Source organism: Bos javanicus, chromosome 7 (genome assembly GCF_032452875.1).
Source record: "Bos javanicus breed banteng chromosome 7, ARS-OSU_banteng_1.0, whole genome shotgun sequence".
Classification (NCBI taxonomy): Eukaryota; Metazoa; Chordata; class Mammalia; order Artiodactyla; family Bovidae; genus Bos; species Bos javanicus.
In genome coordinates this window covers 43,413,211-43,434,924 of record NC_083874.1, presented here as the reverse complement: position 1 = coordinate 43,434,924, position 21,714 = coordinate 43,413,211, and the positions used below count along the sequence as shown (strand labels likewise).

Genomic DNA, 21,714 nt, shown 5'->3' with positions numbered 1-21,714 from the left:
TCATCCACCACTCTCACCACCACTGTGTGCAGTGGATGCCCACATGTCCATCTCTGGCCAGATGTGGCCCCTGGACTCCCAGCCTCTCCGTGCCTTATGCCTAGATCCATCCCCAGCTGACCTCTGAACTTGCCACCCCCATCCCTCAGGGAAGAGGGCCCCTCCCTGGCTGCTCATGCCAGGCTCCTGCCTGCCTCCTCCCATCCAGTCCTCCTGGGATCTGTCACACAGCCTGCAGACTACTCCCAGACTGCTGGGAACCATCCAGTGCTGTCCCTTCCCCCACCCCAGCCCTTGTCCCCACCATGCCTGCCGTTGCCTCCCCACTGCTTTCTGGAGCCCCCTCCTGCCCCCAGAATGCCAGAGACAGGTGTTCCCAAACCAGAGCGCCCCCCACCTCCCATGGCTGCCACCCCCCTAACCCTAACCCCTCTCTGACCACACCTCCACCCCAACCCTGGCTATTTGTTCCAACCACACCAACTTCCCTATGGTATCTTATTCTCTATTCCAGACTCAGGACCTTTGCATATGCTGTTCCAGGTGCCCTTCTGCCACCTCCCTGTGGCAATCACCTTCTAGGGAAGGGCCTTCTTGACCCCCAACCCCATCTGCAGGGAGCTTGGGCTATTTTTTCAGAGCCTCTAGGTCAGAAGGTGGCCTTACACCCTTCTAGGGGATGCCTACCTCACTAGCCTAATTGGTGGGGTTGTTTCCAGGTGCAGCAGCACATGTGTGTGATCAGTCTTCAGTCATGTCTGACTCTTGTTGACTCCATGGACTGTAGCCCTCCAGACTCTTCTGTCAATGGGATTCTCCAGCCAAGAATACTAGAGTGGGTTCGCCATGCCCTCCTCCAGGGAATCTTCCCAACCCAGGGATCCAACCAGAGTCTCCTGTATTGCAGGCAGATTCTTTACCGCTGAACCACGCAGGAAGCCCTCAGTGGCACACAGTAAGTGCTCAATAAGTTCTGGACAAATAAATGGCATTGGACAGCCCTGTTTTGAGCTGCTCCAGGCTGGAGAACAGAGCGGGACCTGCAATGCGCCCTCCCTGTGGTCTGGGCTGGGAGACCCCACAGCGGGCTCCCCGGAGAAGGCGGCACTCAAGCTGAGCCCGGGCCGAGCCCATGAAGAAGAAGGGCCGTCCTCCCTTCGCCCACTTGGTGACCCAGTATCCTCAAGCCGCTCTCCAGGGGGCATCCCGGGGCGACGGGGAGGAGCCAGGGGGAGGGGGTGAGTGGAGGGCGCCTGCGGCGTCCCTGTCAGGGCGGGAGATGAAGGGTACGCAGATGCTAAACCAGGAAAGGGTGGGATGGTGGGGAGCCCTGGGGTAACCCTGTCCTTGCCGGTCGGCACAAAATATCGCGGTGGAGACAGGTCCCGGCGGGCCCCATTGCTTGGCTGGGGAACCTGAGGTCGAGGAGGGCGCGGCCGCAGCCACATGAGAAGGGGACCTCCTCAACCAGGGCTAGCGTCGAAGCCACGGCTCGCCGCCCGAGGCCGTGCAAAGAGGGCGGGAGGCGGGGTGGGGCGCGTCCTCTGGTGACAGCAGCGCCCGGGAATGCGCCAGGCTGGGAAGGGGCTCTCCGCCCCCCACGCCCGGCCCCTGGGGCCGAGCTTCTCCCCAGTGCTCTGGGGCCCTGCGCTGGGGGTGGTCGGGACCTGGGGCGGGAACCCCGCAACCGCAACCCCGAGTGACCTTGAGGGAGGGGTAGGGAGAGTGATTTGGGGAGGGGTAGTGGCCGCGAAAAGGAACCTTCGGGGCGACGCGATCTGGGCGTCGGTGGAGACAGGGCAGCACCCTCCAGGAGCCACAGCAGGGCGCTCTCGGTGTGCGCACATTCCCTGGCCCTGAGCGCTGCGCCCGGAATAGCAGCCCCGAGGTGGGGGTCAGTTCCCGCGTGGCTCCCCTTCCCTGGGCTTCCCAAGGTCACCGGGACCCGGACGGTCGGACACCAGGCCGCAGTCCCGGGGCGGGGGGCGGGGCGCCGCTCGTGCAGGGCAGTCCCCTGCCGCAGATCCGTGCCCAGGCGCGCTACGGCCGCGCGGGGGCGCACGGCGCCACCGCCCCTCCGGACCCCGGCCGGGGCGCGCCCTGGGAGGCCGGGTGGGAGGGGCCGAGCCCGGCTCCCCCCGCCCCTCCGCACGGGCCCCGCCGCTTCCGCTCGCCCAGGGGCCGCCCGGGGAGCCAGGACGAGCCGCCTGGGCTCTGCGTAGCCGGTAAGTCCCTCTTTCTATCCCCCCACTATCGCGGCCAGCGTCTTCTCCCCAACCCAAAGCTGGGGTTGAGGGGTGAGGCAACCATCCATAGGGTGGGAGGAAGCCCATCCCCACTTCCTCCTGGGGAAACTGAGGCCCGGAGGCGTGGCCGCCCTGAGATTGTACCCACCGTGCGGCTCCTCGGGTAGGGAACCCTGGAGAGTGGGAACGGTGGTCCTTCTGGCCCCTCATGTTGCATCACCTAGACACCCCCCACCGCAACAAGCCAGTGCTAAATAGGGAGCAGTTGTCAGAAGGGCCAGCCCCCTTCCCTCCGTCTGCTCCCCAGCCGGGTCTTTTTCCTGCTGCCTAAGCCAGCCAGGGCTGGCGTTTAGAGATGCAGCGAGTCACACGGCTCTGATCAGACGGGGTCCCACCCCGGGGTTGCCCCCCACCCACCCAGTTCCTCAGTGTTTCTGAGCCAGGAGAATCGGATAACCAGAGAAACAGGGACTCGGGGGGTCTAGTGAGCCGGCCTGCCCCCACTCAGCGCCAGGACCTCCAGGCTGCAGGCCTCCAACGTCCTGTGTGACCTCTGGGCACTGCTGGCTGCCGGGTGCCATGGCCCTGGCCCGAGAAAGGACTTACTAGGTGGCTGCTTCCCTCCCCCTTCCTCATCCAGTGCTGTGGTCACGTGGAGGGTGGGGATGACAAGTGACTCCATCCTTCCCTGACAAATGAGGAAACTGAGACCCAAGGAGGCAAAGTCTCTCTGCCACCCCCTCCCCTACTCCCACACAGCTGCCTCCCTCTTCCCTCCATCATCCTTACTGGTGGCCCCTTTCCCTCTTGCAGGCGGCTTGGGGGCTCCATCCCACACTCTCCGCACATAGGCCATGAGGCACCCACTGGACCAGGGCCAGGTCACTCCTCCCTGCCCCTCACCCCATCCAGGAGCTCCCTGCTGTCCCACATCTGGGAGCTGAGGGAACCCTGGAGGCTGAAGGCCTGCCTGTGAGGGGGTGCCTCTGCCAGGCACCAGCCCCAGCTCCCACCAGCCACACCCTCTGCAAGGTCTTATAGAATACTGGACAGAACCCAGCTGGTCCCCATTGCACAGATGGGGAAACTGAGGCCAGAGAAAGAGGAGCACCTGGCCCCTTGCCATACCAGAAGGTAGGCGCAAAGATGGTGGGGAGAGTGGGGAAGGACCTAGGACCCTAGAGAGACCCGTGCACATCCCTGGAATGAATGATTCCTTCCATGATGAGACACTAAATAAGCACCTACTGTGTGCATCATGACAGTAAACAACCAATAATAATAATTTTTACATTTTCCTTCTCCATACCAGGCTCTGTGCCTCCCATTTTTCTCACCTAATCTGACGGAGCCCTTAAAACTTTCCTATTAGGTGGGCTGTATTATGACTTCATTTTTCAGAGATGAGAAGGGAAATTCAGAGAGGTTGAGTTACTATCTGAAATCACACAGCCAGTCGGGACAGAGCTGGGGTTCAACCCCTGGCTTGCTGGCACCCCCACTGCCGTGCACCCTCTGCCCCCCTAGACCCCGCTCCCTCTGGAACCTCTTGCTCCTGCTGTGGACCTTCCTGAATTGTGGTTTGGGGGGCAACGCTCAGGTAAAAGGGGACACAGGCCCGGGGGCAGCAGGGATGGGGACCTGGCTGCGGCATGGGGTTAGCCAGCCTCCCCTCCAGGCTGACTGTGACTCTCTCTCCCCAAGTAGGGTCCGGGTGAGTGGACGCCATGGGGTTCCTGGAGTCGCTGTTCCAGCTCTTGCGGGCGAGGGCTCTCAGTGCGCAGCCGGAGATGTATCCGGTGAGGAGGCTGCCCAGTAGAATGGGAGGGGGTCCCTGCCCCTCCTCTCCTGCCAGCCCAGCCCAGCCCCTGGCCGCACCCTTGGCCTGCCCACACATGCTGTGACTTTTAATCCCACTGATCCAGCTGGAATGTGGGTGGGGTTGGCAAGGGTAGACTGATGGGCAGGCTGATTTTGGGGAAGGGGTTCCCAGAGGTGCTGACAACAGTCTGGCCCCCTTGCTCCTCATAGGCTTCCAAGGGAAGAGCTGTGCTGGGGGGACACCCATGAGTACCGCCTCTGCCAGCAGCCCGTATGTTCTACCCCACCCATCTCTTAAACTCAGTTCTCCCAGAAGCCCTCCTGCTTCCCTGCTCAAGCCCCCAAATATGCTTAGCACCATACCAGGTGCTCTTGGGGCTGTCCCAGCCTCTGCTGCACCCATCTCTGTCCCCAGGACTGTCCTCCAGGGGCCATGCCCTTTCGAGACCTCCAATGTGCCCTCTACAATGGCCACCCTGTCCTAGGCACCCAGAAGACCTACCAGTGGGTGCCCTTCTATGGTGGTGAGTAGCCCAGCCTCCTGTTAGTCCAGAGGGAACAACTCAAAACTGGCCAGGAAAAGTTGGCTTCTAAAAAGGAAGAGGAACTTGGAGGGTTGCAAGAAGGGGGCATTAGCGCTGGGGCTTTGAAGGATATGTAGGAGTTGGTGAAGTGAAGCAGAGAAAGCATGTGGAGTTGTGAAGCAGGGGCAGGAGGAGGAAGGGTCTATCCTGCATAGGGTTGAACACCAAGCTGAGGATTTACTGGGAGTTGTATCCAGAGGCCGAGAGTTCTCAAACTTATACCAGTAGCAGGAAATGTTGTTGAGCTGAAAATAGCGAGTTATATAACTGTGTGCCCAGGGCAGCGTGCCTCCAGATTTAAGGGAAACAGGCAGCTTCAGACGCCACGGTGGGGGTAGACACAGATAAGAAAATCCTGGAATGGAGAAAGTTCCAACCGTCAACTCATGTTTTTTTTTTTTTTTCCTTCACCCTAAGAATTGGAGGAAATTTGCCATGATCTCACTCCCACAGAGGCCCGCCAGGGCCAGCTTAGGCTCTATTCCAGCAGGGTCTGCCAGCCAGCCTCAGGAAGTTGGGAGATGGAGGGAGTTTGAGCGGGGGTGGGGTGAGGGAGCAGGAATCAGGGCTGTGAGCCTGTGGGTGTGATCAGAGTATCCATTGTGCCCCGCTGCCAGGCAGAGGGGGAAACAGAGTCCCAAGGAGGGACAGCAACATATTCAGGATATGCAGGGCTCAGCACTGAACAAATACTTTTTATTGAGCACCTGCCGGGTGTAGGGTCCAACTGCTGAGTAAGTTCTGCCCACCACTCTACCCAGAGCCTAGAACATTGTCTGGGAAATGTGCTTGATGACTGTTTGTGGAATGAACATATGAAAGAATGAGTGAAGAATAGGTAATGACGTTAATATTGTGTGTGCATGCTCAGTCGTGTCCAACTCTTTGCAACTCCATGGACTGTAGCCCGCCAGGCTCCTCTGTCCATGGAATTTTCCAGGCAAGAATACTGGAGTGGGTTGCCATTTCCTTCTCCGGATGACGTTAATAATGGGTCCCTAGTATTAAGACTTAACATGAATGAATGAATGAACGAACGAATGAATACATTCTGGCCCAGTATACGAGTCTGGGACAATCCCAGGGAACGGGAAGCAGAAATGCCTAAGGTCCAGTCCATGCTCTGCCTCAGCCTCCATGTGTGGCTTTGGCTGAATCTCTGAGCCTCATATGCCCAAGGGAATGGCTGCCTGGGGAAGACTGGCAAGGAGGGAGCTGGAATTCAAATATAAATCCCCCCACATTCCACCGACTTCTCCCATCCCCAGCACCCAACCACTGCGACCTCAACTGCCTAGCGGTGGGGCACGACTTCTATCACAGCTTCGGTCGCGTACTGGACGGTACCCCCTGCAGTCCGGGCGCCCAAGATCTCTGTGTGGCTGGCCGCTGCCTTGTGAGGATTCCAGGCCCCGCCCCGCCCCCTAAACTCCACCCCGCCTCTTCCCTCCATACCTCGCCCCCAAACCCCATTTATTTAGTTCCTGGTCCTGCTCTCTTCCCTAGGCCCCGCCCCTTATCAAGTCCACGCCCTCCCCTGTCCCATCTATCACTAGACTCCATCCCCAGCCTCCTCCCACGAGGACCTGCCCCCAAGGTTGCATCCTTTTAGGTCTTGATTCGGCCCTCTTCCAGGGTCCCGCCCCTTCGTTGGCCTAGGCGGGCGGGGACCGTCTGACGGCGCGCGTGTCCACCCCACCCCTTTAGAGTGCCGGCTGTGACGGTTTGCTGGGCTCCGACGCCCGCGAAGACCGCTGCGGCCGCTGCGGCGGCGCCAACGACTCGTGCCTCTTCGTGCAGCGCGTGTTCCGCGACGCCGGTGACCGTCTGCCCCGTCCTCGAGTTCTCCCAGAGCCCTTTAAGATGTCCGCGCTGATTGGACAGTCTCCGGGCCAGCCCCCCCCCCTCGTCATTCTGATTGGTCTTTGCCAGATTATCCCGCCCTTCCCTGAACAGACGTGGGTTTAACTCTTTTGCTGCCTCACTTAAAAGGTGGTAATAATCGTTAACTCCAATCCATCGATCAGTACTGGTCTTCGGAGGACCAGAGCCTTGGCTAATCTCCTTACCGCAGCATCTCACTTAATCCTCAAACCAGCCTTCAAATACACCCTAGCTGCTCCCCAACACCTTCCTTCCCTCCCGCCCAGGTGCCTTCGCTGGGTACTGGAACGTGACCCTGATCCCCGAGGGCGCCAGACACATCCGCGCCGCCCACCGGAGCCGGAACCACCTGGGTATCGCAGGTTCCGAGGGAGGAGGCGCCCCGCTGGCCGCCCGAATCCCCCGGGGAGGGAGATGGCAGGGTCGGGGAGATGGGCAAGGCCATTTCCAGGGAACCCGGGCTGACCCTTCCCTTGCAGCGCTGATGGAGGGCGACGGGCGCTACGTGCTCAACGGGAACTGGGCGGTCAGCCCGGCCGGGACCTACGAGGCAGCGGGCACCCGCGTGGTCTACACCCGCGCCACAGGGCCGGAGGAGACGCTGCGCGCCGCCGGGCCCACCTCCCAAGATCTGCTCTTGCAGGTGGGGGCGGGCCTGAGAGGGTAACTGGGCGTTGGGGTGGGGTCAAAGAATCTGGGAGGGGAGCAGGGGTCAGAGGGGGAAGGCTGGGGACTACCGGTCAGAGGGAGGAGGCAGGGTAGAGTGTGCGTGGCGGGGAGTGGCCGGCCACTCCCCGGTCCGAGGCAGTGCCCTAGTGTGTAACACTCTCCCCGCCCCGCCTCCGCCCCAGGTCCTCCTGCAGGAGCCCAACCCAGGCATTGAATTCGAGTTCTGGCTCCCTCGGGAGCGCTATGGCCCCTTCCAGGCGCAGGCTCAGGTCTTGGGCTGGTCCCCGCGGCAGCCTCAGCCTCGAGAGGTAGAACCTCAGCCCCTTGAGTCCCCCACTGTCATCCCTCCACGGACCCCGATACCCACTCCAGGTGAGCTGGGGACAGCCTGGGTGGGGGGCCAGCAGGGGCAAGGCCCGCACCCCTGACCGCACTGCCCCTGCAGAGCCCTGTCCACCCTGCCCTGACACCCGCGGTCGTGCCCACCGGTTACTCCACTATTGCGGCAGTGACTTCGGTGAGAGGTCCCTGACCCCATCCCTCACCTGGCCCCCAATTGACCTGAACTTGACCCCTGTCTTGCTGACCTGTAACTCTGGTCCAACTTTACCCTTCACTCCTTGACCTGACTACAACTTGACCCGTTGTGACCCTAATTTTGACTCCCTGATCTGATCCTTTGCCCTAATCTGACTCCTGACCCCTCATTGATCCCTAAGCTGATCTTGACCCCAGGCCACAGCTGACCACAGTCCCCAAGAGCCTCCATTGCCCCACCTGACCCCCAGTTCTGTCGTCTTGCAATGGGTGCATGGTTGGGACCCAGACCCTGTCCAGCAGGGCTCAGCATGGTCCCACCCACAGTGTTCCGGGCCCGTGTGCTGGGCCGCGTCCGCCAGGCTCAGGAGACTCGCTATGAGGTGCGTGTGCAGCTCATCTACAAGAATCGCTCTCCACTGCGGGCCCTGGAGTACGTGTGGGCGCCAAGCCGCTGCCCTTGCCCCCCGCTGGCCCTCCATCGGGACTACCTGCTGGCTGCGCGGCGCCTCATCAGCCCTGATGGCACCCAGGACCGGCTGCTGCTCCCCCATGCTGGCTATGCTCGGCTCTGGAGCCCTGCCGAGGACAGCCGAGTGCGCCTGGCTGCCCGGCACTGCCCTCTCTGAGCCCCCGGACTAGACCTTGGCCACACATGGGTGACTAGTCTTAAAGTCAGCATATGTCTCCTCTTGCCATAGTTTCCAGGGAGCTAGGCACTGTTTGTCTTCCACCTGCAGCTCTATGACTCTCCCATCATCACACTCAGACACCTCTACATTCAGAGCCGCTCTCACCAGCAGGCCCACACGGGTGGGGACTCACTGAACAGACTTTTAATTCTGGTTTCCTCTCTCACCTTGGCTGCCAGGAAACCCATAGCTGTTCTACACTCAGAGACTTTGTGTCTGCTTTCATTCCCCTTGCTTCACACTCATGTGCTCAGAGACATTGTCACACACAAGCCTGGTCCCAGGAAAACATGCCTAAAGAGATGTTGTAATGGTTTTCCCTCTTGTCCTGCCTACCAGAAAGTTCATCACTGTTTAACCCCCGACACTCTCTCCTTTCACGCTGCTACTTACACATGTACTCTCACATTTTCAGAGACACTGTCACAAACAGGCATGACCCCCAGAAAACATGCCTACCCAGGCACTGTAACATACCAATGTCCCCTTTTGCCCTTGCCACCAGGAAGTTCACAGATAATCTTAACAGCTTCAGCAGTTTGAGGGTGGGGTGGGCTTTCCTCCAGGCAACCCTGCTGTTCATCCCTTTTTTATTCCTATTTAATTTTTACAAGAGCTGTTTAAAAAAAAACAAAAAACAAAAAACAAGCCCAATTACACACACTTGGCCGCAGACACTTTGGAATGCGCTGGTAATGAGATCCACAGTCATGCTCCCTGCTCACCCCCACCCCCCCCACCAACCCCCGTGTGCACATGTGATCATGTGCCCTTTGTCCTTCCTCCTGGTCCAGCCTCCAACTCTCTCCAGCATGACTGATCCTGGGAGCATTGTGATGACAGGAAATAGATGATATGGGAAGGTGGGGGTTTCTTAGGTCCCAACCCCATCCCCATGCCCCTTGGGGCCACACATTCATCTCAGGCCATTTCGAGGGGGGGACCCCTCCAGCAGAGTAGGTAGGTCAGTGCCCCACCTTCAGCCTGTGCCCTGTCCTGGTGTTCTGGATGTGGTCTCCTCATAGCTTCTAGAGCCAGGAGGGTAGGCCTAGGTCATGTGGATTGGAAGTGTCTGCGGGGTACCAGCAAACCTCTCCTTCTGCCTCTCCACCCTGAGTGGGGTGGCTCATGAAATCATTTGAGACAACCTGCTCATCTGTACTGTCTGTGGTTGTTTTCCTCTGGGCTGCAGGATGGTGGGAGTGTGCAAGGGGTGCAGGACATGCAGGTCTCAGTGGACTCAACCCTTGACCTTGTGGGTGACTCCGGTCAAGCCCTGCAGCTCTCTGGGCCTCAGTTTCCCCATCTGTGAGTACTCTTTCAGCCCCACTCAGCCCTGACCATGGGAAGCACACCCTTCGGGACTCCTGCCCTACCCCTTTGGTTCACTCGTGCGTTCCTCCAAAGACTATTTATTGAGCGCCTACTGTACGCCTGGGACCAGCAGCGCCTGGGGCAGCCCAGGCCTGGCCCAGTCTTCTGCAAAAAGTGATGAAGCCGGAGGATCTCAGGACCGCCCCCTCCCGCGAGGCCGAGCTGGTCGCAGCTCTGGAGGGAGGCGTGTGGCCCGCGCGCCCCCTGGTGGCAGGACGGGGAAGAAGGGATTCCGCGCTCCGGGTGTTACCTGCAGTCCCCAAGGGACCCCGAAAGGCCCAGATGGGCCCCTCTGCCTCACTACAGTGCGGGGATGGATCGGGGAAGTTGAGTCTCCGGCTTCCTCCGCCCCGGAGCTTTGTGGAGTAGCGCTGCCATCTACTCACCAGCTATCTGGACCGGTTGGCCAGGGCGAGGCGCCTGCCCCGGGGTGGATTGGGGGTGGGGGGAGAAAGACGCCAGTGCGGGGTTCACTATCAGACAGCATGGCCTGTGACCCCACCAGCCGCGACTTCCAGCAGCCGCTCCTTCAGGCGGCAACATTGTTTCCGGAAACGACCATGTAACCAGGGATCGATGGAGCCATTTAAAGACAGAACACATTGCAATTTTAGATACTAGAATTCAGCAACGTAGTTGAGGTCCAAACTAGCATTAGCACTTGCCCAGCAAAAGTTCCACACCGCTTTGACACTTTCTTTTTAAACATGAATAAAAAGGCCAGGTGGTTACATGCAACAAAGGAAATGAGTGACTCAAGATCTGTTTCTTTGTGTCTTTACCATCCTCGGGTTTATTATTGACTGTCCACTTGGGTTAGCCACTGGATCGCTGCCCGGAGGGACCGCAGGTGATTACAGACGGAAACTCCCTCTCCAGGGAGGCATGCACAACTGAGTCCACTCAAGCCTCCCGCCCTGGGAATTCTTCAAATGGACTTCCTGCAGGAGGCAATGTTTATTAAAGGATGAAAACTGGAGAAGGAAATGACAACCCACTCCAGTATTCTTGCCTGGGAAATCCCAGGGACAGAGGAGCTGGGCGGGCTACAGTGCAAGGGGTCACAGTCAGACACGACTTAATGACTAAACAATAACAACTCCTTGGTCTTTGGTTCTGTGTAACTTAAAGCTAAGTTCTTGGGACTTCAACTTCCTAGAAATATTTTGAGGTTAATATTGGAGCCAGCTGGACTTCATCTAGCAGATTTGAGATAAATAAGGAGCTATGACAGGGCTTCCCAGGTGGTGCTAATGGTAAAGAATCTGCCTGCAAATGCAGGAGACTTAAGAGATGCAGGTTCTATCCCTGGGTTGGGAAGATCCGCTGGAGAAGGAAATGGCACCGCACCCCAGTATTCTTGCCTGAAAAAATTCCATGAGCAGAGGAGCCTGGTGGGTTACAGTTCAGAGAGCCACAAAGAGTTGGACACGACTGAGCACACAAAGAATGGAAACAGGAAGTTTGGAACTTGCGTTCCTGTTAAAACTGTAGTAATCACAACAGCTAATTCATCCTCCCCACAAAAGATTGTATTCAGCAGTCTTGCAGCATGCCAGCTGTGGGGAGCCGGGTTCGATGCTTTTCTTACTGTTTTGAATTCTCTGCAGAGATCACCCCTCTGTTGGCTGAGCTTCTCTCTCACTGACCCTGTACCATCTGGCTGGCCCACAGGAGAACACATATCCAGTTGAGGGGCTGCCCCAAACCCCCGAACTGTCTCACACCCAGAGGGTTAGTCGAGGGCATGGGGGTTAGGATGGTATGACCACCTGGGTAAACAGTTTGGCTGTTTCTGCTATAGTTGAAGTAATGCTCGTGTACAAAGTTGAATTATCATGTTCGTGTCCTACCCTCTAGCATCTGTGAACAGGACCTTTGGGGAAAGGGTCTTTGCAATGTAATTGAGGGTCTCAAAGGAGTACCTGGGTGAAGCCTAAATCCAATGACCAAGCACCTTGAGGAGGCACAGAAAGAGAAGATACCCATGTGAAGACAGTGGCAGAGATCCGAGGGAGGTGGCCACAAGCCCAGGGATGCCTGGGGACTCCCAGAAGCTGGAAGAGGGAGGAAAGACCCTCTGCTGGGGCATCCAGAGGGAGCACAGGCCAGTGACACCTTGATCTTGGACTTCCAGCCTCCAGATGGTGAAAGGGAGAATTCTGGTTGTCCCAAGCTGCCTCACTTGTGGTAATTGGTGGCAGCAGCCCCTGAGACTCAGAAGTTCACCCCACACCCTGCAGTCTCTGACAGATAAGAGAGTCGCTAGCTCCACTCACCAAAGGCTGCTTCTAGAATGTTCTGAGCAGCTGTTGTCGCAATAGCCCGGACTGGAAACAACTCTAATGCCCATCAGCAGGGGACCAGATCATTCTCTGGCCTTCCTGCAAAATGACATGCTCTCCTCTCCAATGACAAAGAATGACACCCAGGTCACTTCCGCAGCAGCGGGGTGAGTCCGAGTCAGACAGGAGGGGACAGAAGATATCATGGACATGATGCAAGTGACCTTCAATGACAGAGGGGACCAAGGCAGGGTGGGGGCTCCCTGGGTGGGAAGTGACTGGGTGGGGCTGGTCCTGTTATTTGCCCCCAAGTTGCTGGTTACACTTTTCCGTACATTTAAATTAAAAACAAGTCTGAAGAGCTAAATAAATATCAGTGCTTCCACCTGGGAGACAGGTGTGTGTATCCGTTCACCTGTACTCCCAGATGAGCTAATGGGTGGTGGCAGAGGCAAGGCCCAGAGACAAACTTCAAGGGGCACGGGGGGCAGGGCAAGGCCAGGTGCAGAGTGAGCCAAGGCCCTGTCTCCTGCCCCAGACCCAGGCCACACCACCAACATCAAACACCTGGGCCAGTGATAAGCAGATGATAAGATCCGCAACCCTAGAGCCAACATGGACTTCTCAGTAGGGTGGGGGGTTCATTAATAATTAGCCTTCATCCCTTCCTCCCAACAAATCCAACACCCTCTAGTAAAAGCCAAAGTCCTCACCACACCTTCCAGGGACCTGCATGGCCCCCCTGCCAGACCCACTTCCTGTCTTGCCCTGGCACTTGCGGTTCCAGGCACATGGGTCTCTCTGCTCTCCCTCTAACCTGCCAGGCATGGTCCTACCTCAGGGCCTTTGCACACCCCCCGTGCCTGGCCCAGTCCCGCCACCCTGTTCATAAAACTTATGCCCTCACTTTCTTCATGTCTCTACTCAAAAGTCACTTCCAGGGACTTCTCTGATGGTCCAGTGGTGAAGACTCTGCGCTTCCACTGCAGGGGGCACAGGTTCAATCCCTGGTCAGGGAACTAAGCTCCCACATGCTGCATTGCATGGCCATACACACACACACACACACACACACACAAAATCACTGCCATAGAGAGGCATTTTTCCAACGCTTCCAGCTCCTGCCCTCAGCCCCCTAGCTCCTCACTGCATATTCTCCCATGACACTCTTCTCTTTCTGACTTGTTATGCATCTATCCTGTCAACTGTGACCTCCCCAAATTCTCAGGAGCAGGGGTTTTAGTTTCTCTGGGTCGTTAATCTATCCTAGGCTCCTGGAGCAAGGCCGGGCGTACAGTAGGTGTTCAGTGTTTGCTGAGAGGTTGACTGAATGAAATGGACCTACTGCTCACTGGCGGCACTCGTGCAGTACCTCCTCCTCCTGCCTTGCTGGAGTTCTCAAGGATGAGGACTCAGGGCTGCCCGGTTGGGGGCTGTGCAGAACTGCCTCATTTTCGTGAAAACTGTCTGTGGTGGAGAAGCTACCACCAGCTGGAGGCAGACTGGGCCGACAAGGGGGAAGAGGGAGGATGTGTCCCGGGATTGCAGGGAACTTCCTTGGCGGTGTATCAGTTAGAGAAAACCAGAACACCCTCCCTCTCCCAGCCATTCAAGTTCAGGTCCTTGGAAGCACAGCCTGAATCAGAAGGTGGGGGGTGGGGGAAGCTGAGCGATGTGGTGGTTTCAGGGGAGCCCCTGAAGCAGGTACCCCACCTTGAATCAACCCCACCAGGAGCCCAGGGGCCCATGTTTTGTGCCCCCACAGCAGTTGGTCACTGACTCCAGCCCACTCCCAAGAAGGGGGCTGTAACTTCGAGGGCATCTCCAGGGAGATACCTGCTGTCATCCAAAGACAAATCTACTGCCAAGGGGGCAGGTTTCATCCCTGGTCGGGGAACTGAGATCCCACAAGCCTTGCAGCATGGCCAAACAAATATCTCCAGACATGGCCCAATGGCCCCGGGACAGGAACATCCCCAGTTGGGAACCACTGAGCTGCTCCTGGAGCCACCGCCCTATTGGGGTCCCTGGTTTCTCCTCCTAAACCTCCTCTTGCACCAGAAGTGTGACCTACCAGAATCAGGGGTGCGCAGAGCTCTAGTGAGGGGCAGACTGTGATGGACACCATGGTCCTTCCAGCTGTGGCTGCAGCCGCCTTGTGGGAGATCACCAGGGAAGCCCCTTGCAATCCCGGGACACATCATCCCTCTCCCATCTTATAGGCCCAGTCTGTCCCCAGCTGGTTGTGGCTTGTCCATCACAGACAGTTTTCATGAAAAGGAGACAATATCTGCTCCAGGGGCTCCCCTGAGGCCACTGCCTCACTCAGCTCCCCTCACCTCCTACCTTCCGACTCAGGCTGTGCTTCCAGGAAATGTGAACTTTAACAAGTGGGAGAGGGAGGGTGTCCTGGCTTTCTCTCTTGTTGGATTGGATTTGCTAGTTTTTGCTCATATGTTTTTGCACCTATATCCACACGACAGGCAGGCACATCACCTTCCTTACCTGTCCTGTCTCTGCCTGTTTTTATGATCAGGGTGGTGCTGGCCTCACAGAGGAAACCAAATGCAGGTTGTAGGAGGTCCTGTCCCTGCTTACCCAGCTCCTGCCCCCCAATTTCCTAGGAGGCCAGGCGGACATCCACGGCCAGCCTCCCGGCCTCTCTGGTGAAGGTCGCCTGGTGGCATCTGGTCCCATCATTTCATGGCAAATAGAAGAGGAAAAAGTGGAATCACTGACAAATTTTATTTTCCTGGGCTCCAAAATCACTGCGGATGGTGGCTGCAGCCATGATATTAAAAGATGCTTGCTCCTTAGAAGGAAACCCACGATAAAACTAGACAGTATATTAAAAAGTAGACATCACTTTGCCAGCAAAGGTCTATACAGTCAAAGCTATGGTTTTCCCAGTAGTCATGTACGGATGTGAGAGTTGGACCGTAAAGAAGGTTGAGCGCCAAAAAATGGATGCTTTCACAATTGTGGTGCTGCAGACTATTGAGTCCCTTGGACTGCAAGAAGATCCAACCAGTCATTTCTAAAGGAAATCAACCCGAATATTCATTGGAAAAACTGATGCTGAAGCTCCAATACTTTGGCCACCTGATGCAAAGAGCTGACTCACTGGAAAAGACCCTGATGCTGGGGAAGATTGAAGGCAGGAGGAGAAGGGGGCATCAGAGGAAGAGATGATTAGACAGCATCACTGACTCAATGGACGAGTTTGAGCAAACTCCAGGAGATGGTGAAGGACAGGGAAGCCTTATATGCTGCAGTCCATGGGGTCACAAAGAGTTGGACACAACTTAGTCACTGAACAGGGCTTCCCTGGTGGCTCAGATGGTAAAGAATCCAACTGCAGTGTGGGGAGACCTGGGTTCAGTCCCTGGATTGGGAAGATCCCCTGGAGAAGGGAATGGCTACCCACTTCAGTATACTGTCCTAGAGAATTCCATGGACAGAGGAGCCTGGCAGGCTACAGTCCATGGGGGTCACAAAGAGTTGGACATGACTAAGCCATTTTCACTTCACTAGCCACTGAACAACTGCACGCCTGGCCCTACTGCAGAGGTGCCTGCAAGGGGCGCTGGCTGGAGTGAATGGCCACTACTTCCCCAGTGACCAGCAGGGTGGTGGATCCTGGGCAAGAAAAATCTCAGGTGTGCTTTCAACAGGGGACAGAGCGCCAGGTGCCAGCAGATGTGCTGGGTTTAGCCACCCCTGCCTTCTCAGCCTCTTTCTCCTCCTACTTTGATCTCTTTCTATAGGCTCCTCCTGGGTTCCCTCCCAAATAAAGAGCTTGAACTCAGATTCTTGTGAGGTGGGACTTTGCTTTTAGCTGGCTCCTCTGGAAGAGTTTTCAAAGAAGGGGGCTTCCTTGGCTTCCACTGCAGGGAGCATGGGTTCAATTCCTGGTTAGGGAACAAAGATCCCCCATGCTGCCTGATGTGGCCAAAAAAGAAGGGGATTGTGGTGAACAGGCCTGAGAGCTCCTGAAGAAGGGGAGAGAGAAAGCTTAAGGACATGGGCTCTGAGTCCATCTCGGCCACTTGGTGAGACCTCCATTCTGAGCCTTGGTCTTCTCATCTATAAAGTGGGGCTGGCCCAGCACCCGCCCCCAGGAAGCCCCTCCCCAGAGCCAGAGGACAGACAGGGGAGATGAGGCTGGTCCAGAGAGCTTTACTGAGCCCTCCCTAGCAGGCCAGGTGCTTCATCCGCCAGCAGTGCTGCAGGCAGCGGAGCCTGTGTCTGTAGTCAGGCCAGCTGTAGGTGACCTCGGTGGTGCACTCTGAGCTGTACTCTGGGGAGGACTCAGGCTGGCAGGAAGCAGGGAGCTCTGGCACCGAGGTGCTGCTGGTGGCCTTTGTCGTGGGCCGTTTCTGGTGCCGTCTGCTGGACTTGGGGGCGGAGGCATCCAGCCCATTGGGTGTATTGTTGGGGGGCTGCGTGGGGGTGGTGGTGCCACTGGGAGACTGCCCGAGGGCGGGGCCCTGGCTGGAGGTGGTGCTGGGCCGATGTGTGGGGCCCGAGGGCCCCTGGGAAGGGCCTGAGGAAGTGGTAGAGGGCCGGGCGCGCTGCTGCCCGGGGGCCTGGGGCTGGCTGGAAGAGTTGGCTCGAGATCGGAGCCCACCCCGGGGCTTGCCAGGCAGCTGCGTGCTGGCAGCCGTGGTGGCAGCCACGGCCTGAGGCTGGGCTTGGCCCAGGCTGGTAGAACTCCTGAGGACGGACTTGGCAGGGAGCGAGGGGCTGGTGGTGGGCTCTGCTGGTGAGTCAGTGGAGGACTGCGCAGACGACTTGTGCTGTGGCACATCCTCCGTCTCACGGTCCGGCGTGTCTGCGTTCGGGCTGGCTGGGGGCTTTACTTGGCCTTCTGAAGCTGGTTCACGCTTACTTTCCCTGCTGTGGAGAGAGCACGCCAGGGGTAAGTGAGGTGGGTCTGCCTGTGCTGAGAGCCCAAGGGCCCGGAGGCCATGCTCAGTCAGTAATACCTGAGCTCAGGCCACTGACGACCAGCATGCGGCCCACCTGAGGGACCGGCAGCCAGCCCTGGCTGGGATAGAGGCAGGTGCAGGCACTCACACACATGCATGTGCGCTCACACACGTCTAGGACGCCCCCCTTCCAGGGGTGGGTGCTTACATACAGTCGACTCCGAGGGCAGTGAGGGGCCCACTGCTGTGGCTGCCGGGGTGATGAGAGCCCGGCTGCGGGCCAAGGCCTGCAGGACTGGTTCCCGAGAGCATGGGAGAGAGAGGCGGACAGTGAGATGGGGAGGAGGAGTGCTCGTCAGAGGCAGCAGGGATGCCAGATGGAGGCCAGTCAGAGTCAGGAGGACAGGAGGCAGGAGTGAAGTTGAGTGGGGCAGGGGAAGCCAGGAGACAGAGATCAGACATATGGACACCACTCGCCCTGCATGCACGCACCGTCCTTCGTCATTCCGGCTGCCACGTCCAGGGCCCGCCCGCTGATGTCGCTCACGATGCTGTCCACGGCCTCGTGATGCTTTAGAAACAGAGGACGTATGATGCGATGGTACAGCATATGAGCTCCGTTCCAGGGGCCGGGAGCCATGCAGAACAACAGGAAGGCGCACTATAGGCAGAGGTCAGGAGTCACACTAGGCCTCCTCCATCAGACACCCTTAGGGATGGGCCTGGCCTCCCCCATCAGACACCCCTTTGGGTACCCGCTCCCAAGATAGAGTGGTGTTTCCCGGGTGGTACCAACCTTGCCCGCGTAGTAGAAAGGGAACCAGGACAGGAGTAGATCGCTGAAGAATTCGGCTAGCCCGAACAGGCCGTACACCACCCAGTATGTGAGCCACACAGTGTCGTCCTCTTTGCTTGGGCTCTCGATAGCTTTGATCCTGGGAGAGGCATGGCAGGGTCAGAGGCTGCCCAGAGAGTGCCTCGGCGCGCCACACCCCGCCCCCAGCCCTGCCCCAGCAGGCACTCACGAAGCATATGCGGGGTATGCAAAGCCGATGAGACTGCACAGCAGAGGAGCCCCGTACCCGAACAGAAGATACAGGCTTAGCAGAGTGGCGGCTCCTGCAGACAGAAGGCGGTAGGCGTGGGCTTCGCCTGCTGAGCCTTGACCCCAGCGTCCCCTGGGCCTGGCCCATGCACCCTGCACCATCTCTCCTCCTAGAAGCCTCACAGCCCCTGTAGCACCTGGGTACCCCCATCATGGCTCTGAACCCTGACTCTTGTGTCTGTAATACCCTAATATGTCCATCTCCCCCACAGGACTGCCAGCTCACCAAGGGCAGGTGGGCACCTCAGGATTGGTCTGTACCAAGTACCTGCCCAGTGTTTATTGAATGAATATGGGATCTCTGCAATTGTAACTATCTCACTCCAGGCCCTATAGGAGTGGCTGAGCCGAAGGGGCTAGATTTTGAATAGAAGTCATGGGAGAAGACAGATTCTTTATCCTCTGAGTCACCAAGGAATTCTATGGATAGAGGAGCCTGGTGGGTTACAGTCCATGGGGTTGCAGAGTTAGACAGGACTAAGCGACTAACACTTTCTACTCTCAGTGGGAGAAGAGGCTTCCCAGGTGGCGCAGGTGATAAAGAACCCATCTGACAATGCATATGTAAGAGACATGGGTTTGATCCTTGGGTCAATAGGAACCCACTCCAGTATTCTTGCTTGGGAAATCCCATGGACAGAGCAGCATGGTGGGCTACAGTCCATGGGGTCACAAAGACTGAGACACGACTAAGCAATTAAACAAAAATAACAATGGGAGAAGAACCTGAAAATGAGGCCATTCTGTTGTTAATACTTGATTCCTGGAGAGCGGAGAAAGGCAACAGAGTTTGTAACTTTGATCTTAGTCAAGGGTCTCTTCCCCTTGCTACTGCTGACTCCTGGGGGATCTTGGGCACTGTGGGGCAGGGAGAAGCATCCTTGCCCCCGCTGCTTGATGGTAGGAGCACCCCGAGTCGTGACCACCCGATGTCCCCAGATACTGTCCAGTGTCCCTGGGGGGCAACAGGACGCCCCCCCCCATGAGAGCCTTTGTCTTCGTGGCAGGATGCAAAGCATCATTCAGAGTCCCTCAGATGGAGAACTCTCACCCACTATGAGACCCCTAGTGAGTGTCTCTTGCTTGGAGCCTCAGTTTCCCCATCTGTCAATGGGGCAGTAGTGGCCCAGTCTCTGAGGGTTGGTGTGGGGGTAACTAAATAAGATAGAAGAGGGGACCCCTCCCTACACAATGAGCCCCTATGGTGGTCCAAACACACTCCGAGCAATGAGGGTTCAGAGGACATTGTGGGGCGGGGGGTGGGAACCACAAGTGTTAGCCACTCTGAAATCAGAATGGTTGCTGTTGCATTTATTAAGCTCTTGTATGCAGGGCTCTATCCTCCCCCTGTTCTATCTCATTCAACAGCCAGGATGAAACAGAAGCTGGCGGGCGGAGGGTGGGGCGGTGGGGGTGAGGCTCACACTAGGTCACTTGGGGAGCCTCTGATTTCTGGGAGCACTTACAACCCCTCCCCCACCTCCAGGCTGTTATCTGCAGAGAGAAACAGAGGCCACCAGTGGACCAGAGGGCAGAGTTCCCTTCCCCCTCCCCCCCCCACCTGTGTTAGCCTTTATCCCTGGGGTCTGGCGTCAGGAGAGGAATGGAGGAATCCCTGGCTGGCCCGAGGCAGCCTGCTCACTGCTTCCTCTGGGTTTCCTCCTCTGGTAGCTGGGAGGGGAGGAGGGTTTAGACAATCTCAGGCAAGTGGGGCCTGAGGGTTTCTACATCTGGGAAAGGGGGTTGGGGAGTGGCACTCCTTCCCTGGAGATTGCTAGTTGGGGAGCAGTAGCTCTCCCAGGGCCCCCCTTCCCTCAATCCGGATTTCTGCAGCCTCAGCAACAGGAAGATGACCTGGGGCATGGGCGGGGGTGATCCCCGAGATCAGCAGCAGATGGAGTGGGGGGGTGCTCCAGACAGGGCAGATTGCAGGGGCAGCCTCCCATGCAGCCCCTACTGCTCTGGGCCGTTTTTCTGCCCTGTGACCCCCAGACTCCTCAACAGGCCTCTCCCAACAGGCCCCTCCCCAGTGCTCTATGACCTAAATTCCCCACCCACTGGTGACAGGGATGTGGAAAGCCAGGCAGGGGATAAAGGGCTTGCTCCCAGGGGAGGTCCCTGGCTGACCGGACACGGGTTGGGCACCAGCAACCTGGAGGGACAGGTTTGGATTCTTCCTTGGGCTGCCTGGCATTACAATCCCCCAGCTGATGGGGAAACAGGAGGAAAGCAGACTCTCAGGATCTGTACACAGGTGCTTAAAACACATTGGCACGTCCTCACCCAGAGCCGCACCCCAGTGTCCGAACTAACTGTCCCGAGACTCATTCTAGGCGGGCTTCTTGGAAGAGGTGGCAGAAGGGGGTTGGGTCAGAAGCACCAAAAAATAGGGGCGGTACTTAAAGGGACTGGACAGTTTCAGAGAATGGCAGAGGCCACCCAAGGTCACTGAGGAGGAAAGGCAGGGGAGGGACTGGAATGGAAGTGACAATCAGGGGTGACTGGACTCCCTCTCCATGGGCCCCAGCCAACGTTTCTGCAAGCCCACCGCAGCAGTCAAACAATCCAGCTCAGGGTAGGGCAGAGTGAGAGGGCAGGCCAAGGGGTAGAGCTTGGGGTGGGGTGATTCTAGCAGGAAAACCTCGGGAGGGGAGGTGGGAGTGACGCTTCCCCTCCTGGTCTGGAGCATCCCCTGGGAAAACGGGAAGATCTCTACACTTGCTTCCAGGCTACAGTCCATCTGGGAAGAGGGTGGCGAGACTGGCAGGGCATTGCTACCTACCTGCCCTCTCCTCCCCCGGGACCAGAAGAACAACCGGAAGAACCGGACTTCTGCCTGGAGGGCACCCAGGGCCAGGAGGGAGGAGGGGGCAAAGGACGGCTGCAGGGCCAAGAGGGGGTTGGTCCTCGACTGAGGTCGCACGGCGGGGTCGAGAAGAGACTGCGGCCAGAACCAAGGTCCTGGTCCACGACCCCTCCCCAGGATCTCGGTCTCCTCGCTGGTCTGTGGGAGCGCCCCGCCGCCTGAGTTGGAACCCGCAGCAGGGGCGGCAGGAAGGGAGAGGTCCGAGGCCCCGATAGCCCAGGGCTTCACTGTGCCTGTCGGCAAAATGGGCGGCACTCCCAAGCGCTGCCCTCGACGGCTCACCCGTGGCCAAGTACCGCTTGTCGACACCTGTCTTGGCTTCGAGTGCCCCTAGCGCTTCGGTGGCCAAATTCCTCTGTTCCAGAAAGCGCTCGAAGCGCTGGCGCAGGCCGTCCATGGCACTTGGGCGCCCGGGACTGGCAGCTTGAACTCGACCGTCTCCCCGCGCACCGGCTAGACTGCTTGCGCGCCGCCTTCCTTCGGCGCGAACCGCACCGCTCAACTCCCGGACGGGTCTCCGCCCCCGGGCTGGTTTCCGCCTCCTGCCCTCCGCTCTGGCCAATGGGAGGGCAGGGCGGACAAAGGAGGTGGGGCCTGCCCCGTCTCCTCCGCCGCATTGCCCTCTGGAGGGCCGCGGCAGCCGCAGCCGCGACTTTGGAGGAAGGGGGCGGGGCACGGTGACTGAGGACACCGATTGGCTGAGCGGGAGGGGGACGTAGC

The 21,714-nt window shown here is 58.1% G+C and overlaps 2 protein-coding genes and 1 non-coding gene across 14 annotated transcripts; 2 read left to right on the top strand and 1 right to left on the bottom strand.

Moving 5' to 3' along the window:
- The first annotated feature begins 2,117 nt into the window (after positions 1-2,117).
- On the top strand, positions 2,118-10,554 carry ADAMTSL5 (ADAMTS like 5). 10 transcript variants are annotated; one of them, XM_061423367.1, is made up of 13 exons: positions 2,118-2,225; positions 3,060-3,380; positions 3,648-3,846; positions 3,954-4,045; positions 4,278-4,338; positions 4,483-4,591; positions 5,920-6,047; positions 6,359-6,470; positions 6,802-6,888; positions 7,015-7,178; positions 7,387-7,576; positions 7,650-7,721; positions 8,069-10,554. In XM_061423367.1, the coding sequence occupies exons 2-13, from the start codon at positions 3,325-3,327 to the stop codon at positions 8,368-8,370; spliced, it is 1,572 nt and encodes a 523-aa protein (XP_061279351.1). In that variant the 5' UTR covers positions 2,118-2,225; positions 3,060-3,324; the 3' UTR covers positions 8,371-10,554. The 10 variants fall into 10 exon arrangements, with proteins under 10 accessions (XP_061279351.1, XP_061279352.1, XP_061279349.1 ...); XM_061423368.1 differs by having other exon boundaries at positions 3,774-3,846; positions 6,802-7,178; XM_061423365.1 differs by having other exon boundaries at positions 3,699-3,846; positions 6,802-7,178.
- Positions 10,555-13,038: 2,484 nt separating this feature from the next.
- TRNAG-UCC (transfer RNA glycine (anticodon UCC)) lies at positions 13,039-13,111 on the top strand. Its single transcript has one exon. It is a non-coding gene; the product is annotated as a tRNA-Gly (tRNA).
- A 1,707-nt stretch (positions 13,112-14,818) lies between these two features.
- On the bottom strand, positions 14,819-21,672 carry REEP6 (receptor accessory protein 6). 3 transcript variants are annotated; one of them, XM_061423379.1, is made up of 6 exons: positions 19,983-20,021; positions 18,855-18,891; positions 18,049-18,142; positions 17,820-17,958; positions 17,516-17,684; positions 14,819-16,991 (listed from the first exon to the last, which is right to left on the bottom strand). In XM_061423379.1, exons 1-6 carry the CDS (start codon positions 19,989-19,991, stop codon positions 16,951-16,953), a joined length of 489 nt encoding a protein of 162 aa, XP_061279363.1. In that variant the 5' UTR covers positions 19,992-20,021; the 3' UTR covers positions 14,819-16,950. The 3 variants fall into 3 exon arrangements, with proteins under 3 accessions (XP_061279363.1, XP_061279362.1, XP_061279361.1); XM_061423378.1 differs by lacking the exons at positions 18,855-18,891; positions 19,983-20,021 and adding an exon at positions 21,277-21,672; XM_061423377.1 differs by lacking the exon at positions 18,855-18,891 and having other exon boundaries at positions 19,983-20,124.
- Between the last annotated feature and the right edge of the window lie 42 nt (positions 21,673-21,714).

Coding starts and splice junctions, on each gene's coding strand:
- ADAMTSL5 (XM_061423363.1), top strand. CDS start 3,325: ATGGGGAAACTGAGGCCAGAGAAAGAGGAGCACCTGGCCCCTTGCCAT. Junction 4,339..4,482: donor ACCGCCTCTGCCAGCAGCCC/GTATGTTCTACC, acceptor CTCTGTCCCCAG/GACTGTCCTCCAGGGGCCAT. Junction 7,179..7,386: donor CCCAAGATCTGCTCTTGCAG/GTGGGGGCGGGC, acceptor CCTCCGCCCCAG/GTCCTCCTGCAGGAGCCCAA.
- REEP6 (XM_061423377.1), bottom strand. CDS start 20,074: ATGGGAGGCTGCCCCTGCAATCTGCCCTGTCTGGAGCACCCCCCCACT. Junction 17,959..18,048: donor GCATACCCCGCATATGCTTC/GTGAGTGCCTGC, acceptor TGCCTCTCCCAG/GATCAAAGCTATCGAGAGCC. Junction 16,992..17,515: donor AGCCGGAATGACGAAGGACG/GTGCGTGCATGC, acceptor CTCTCTCCACAG/CAGGGAAAGTAAGCGTGAAC.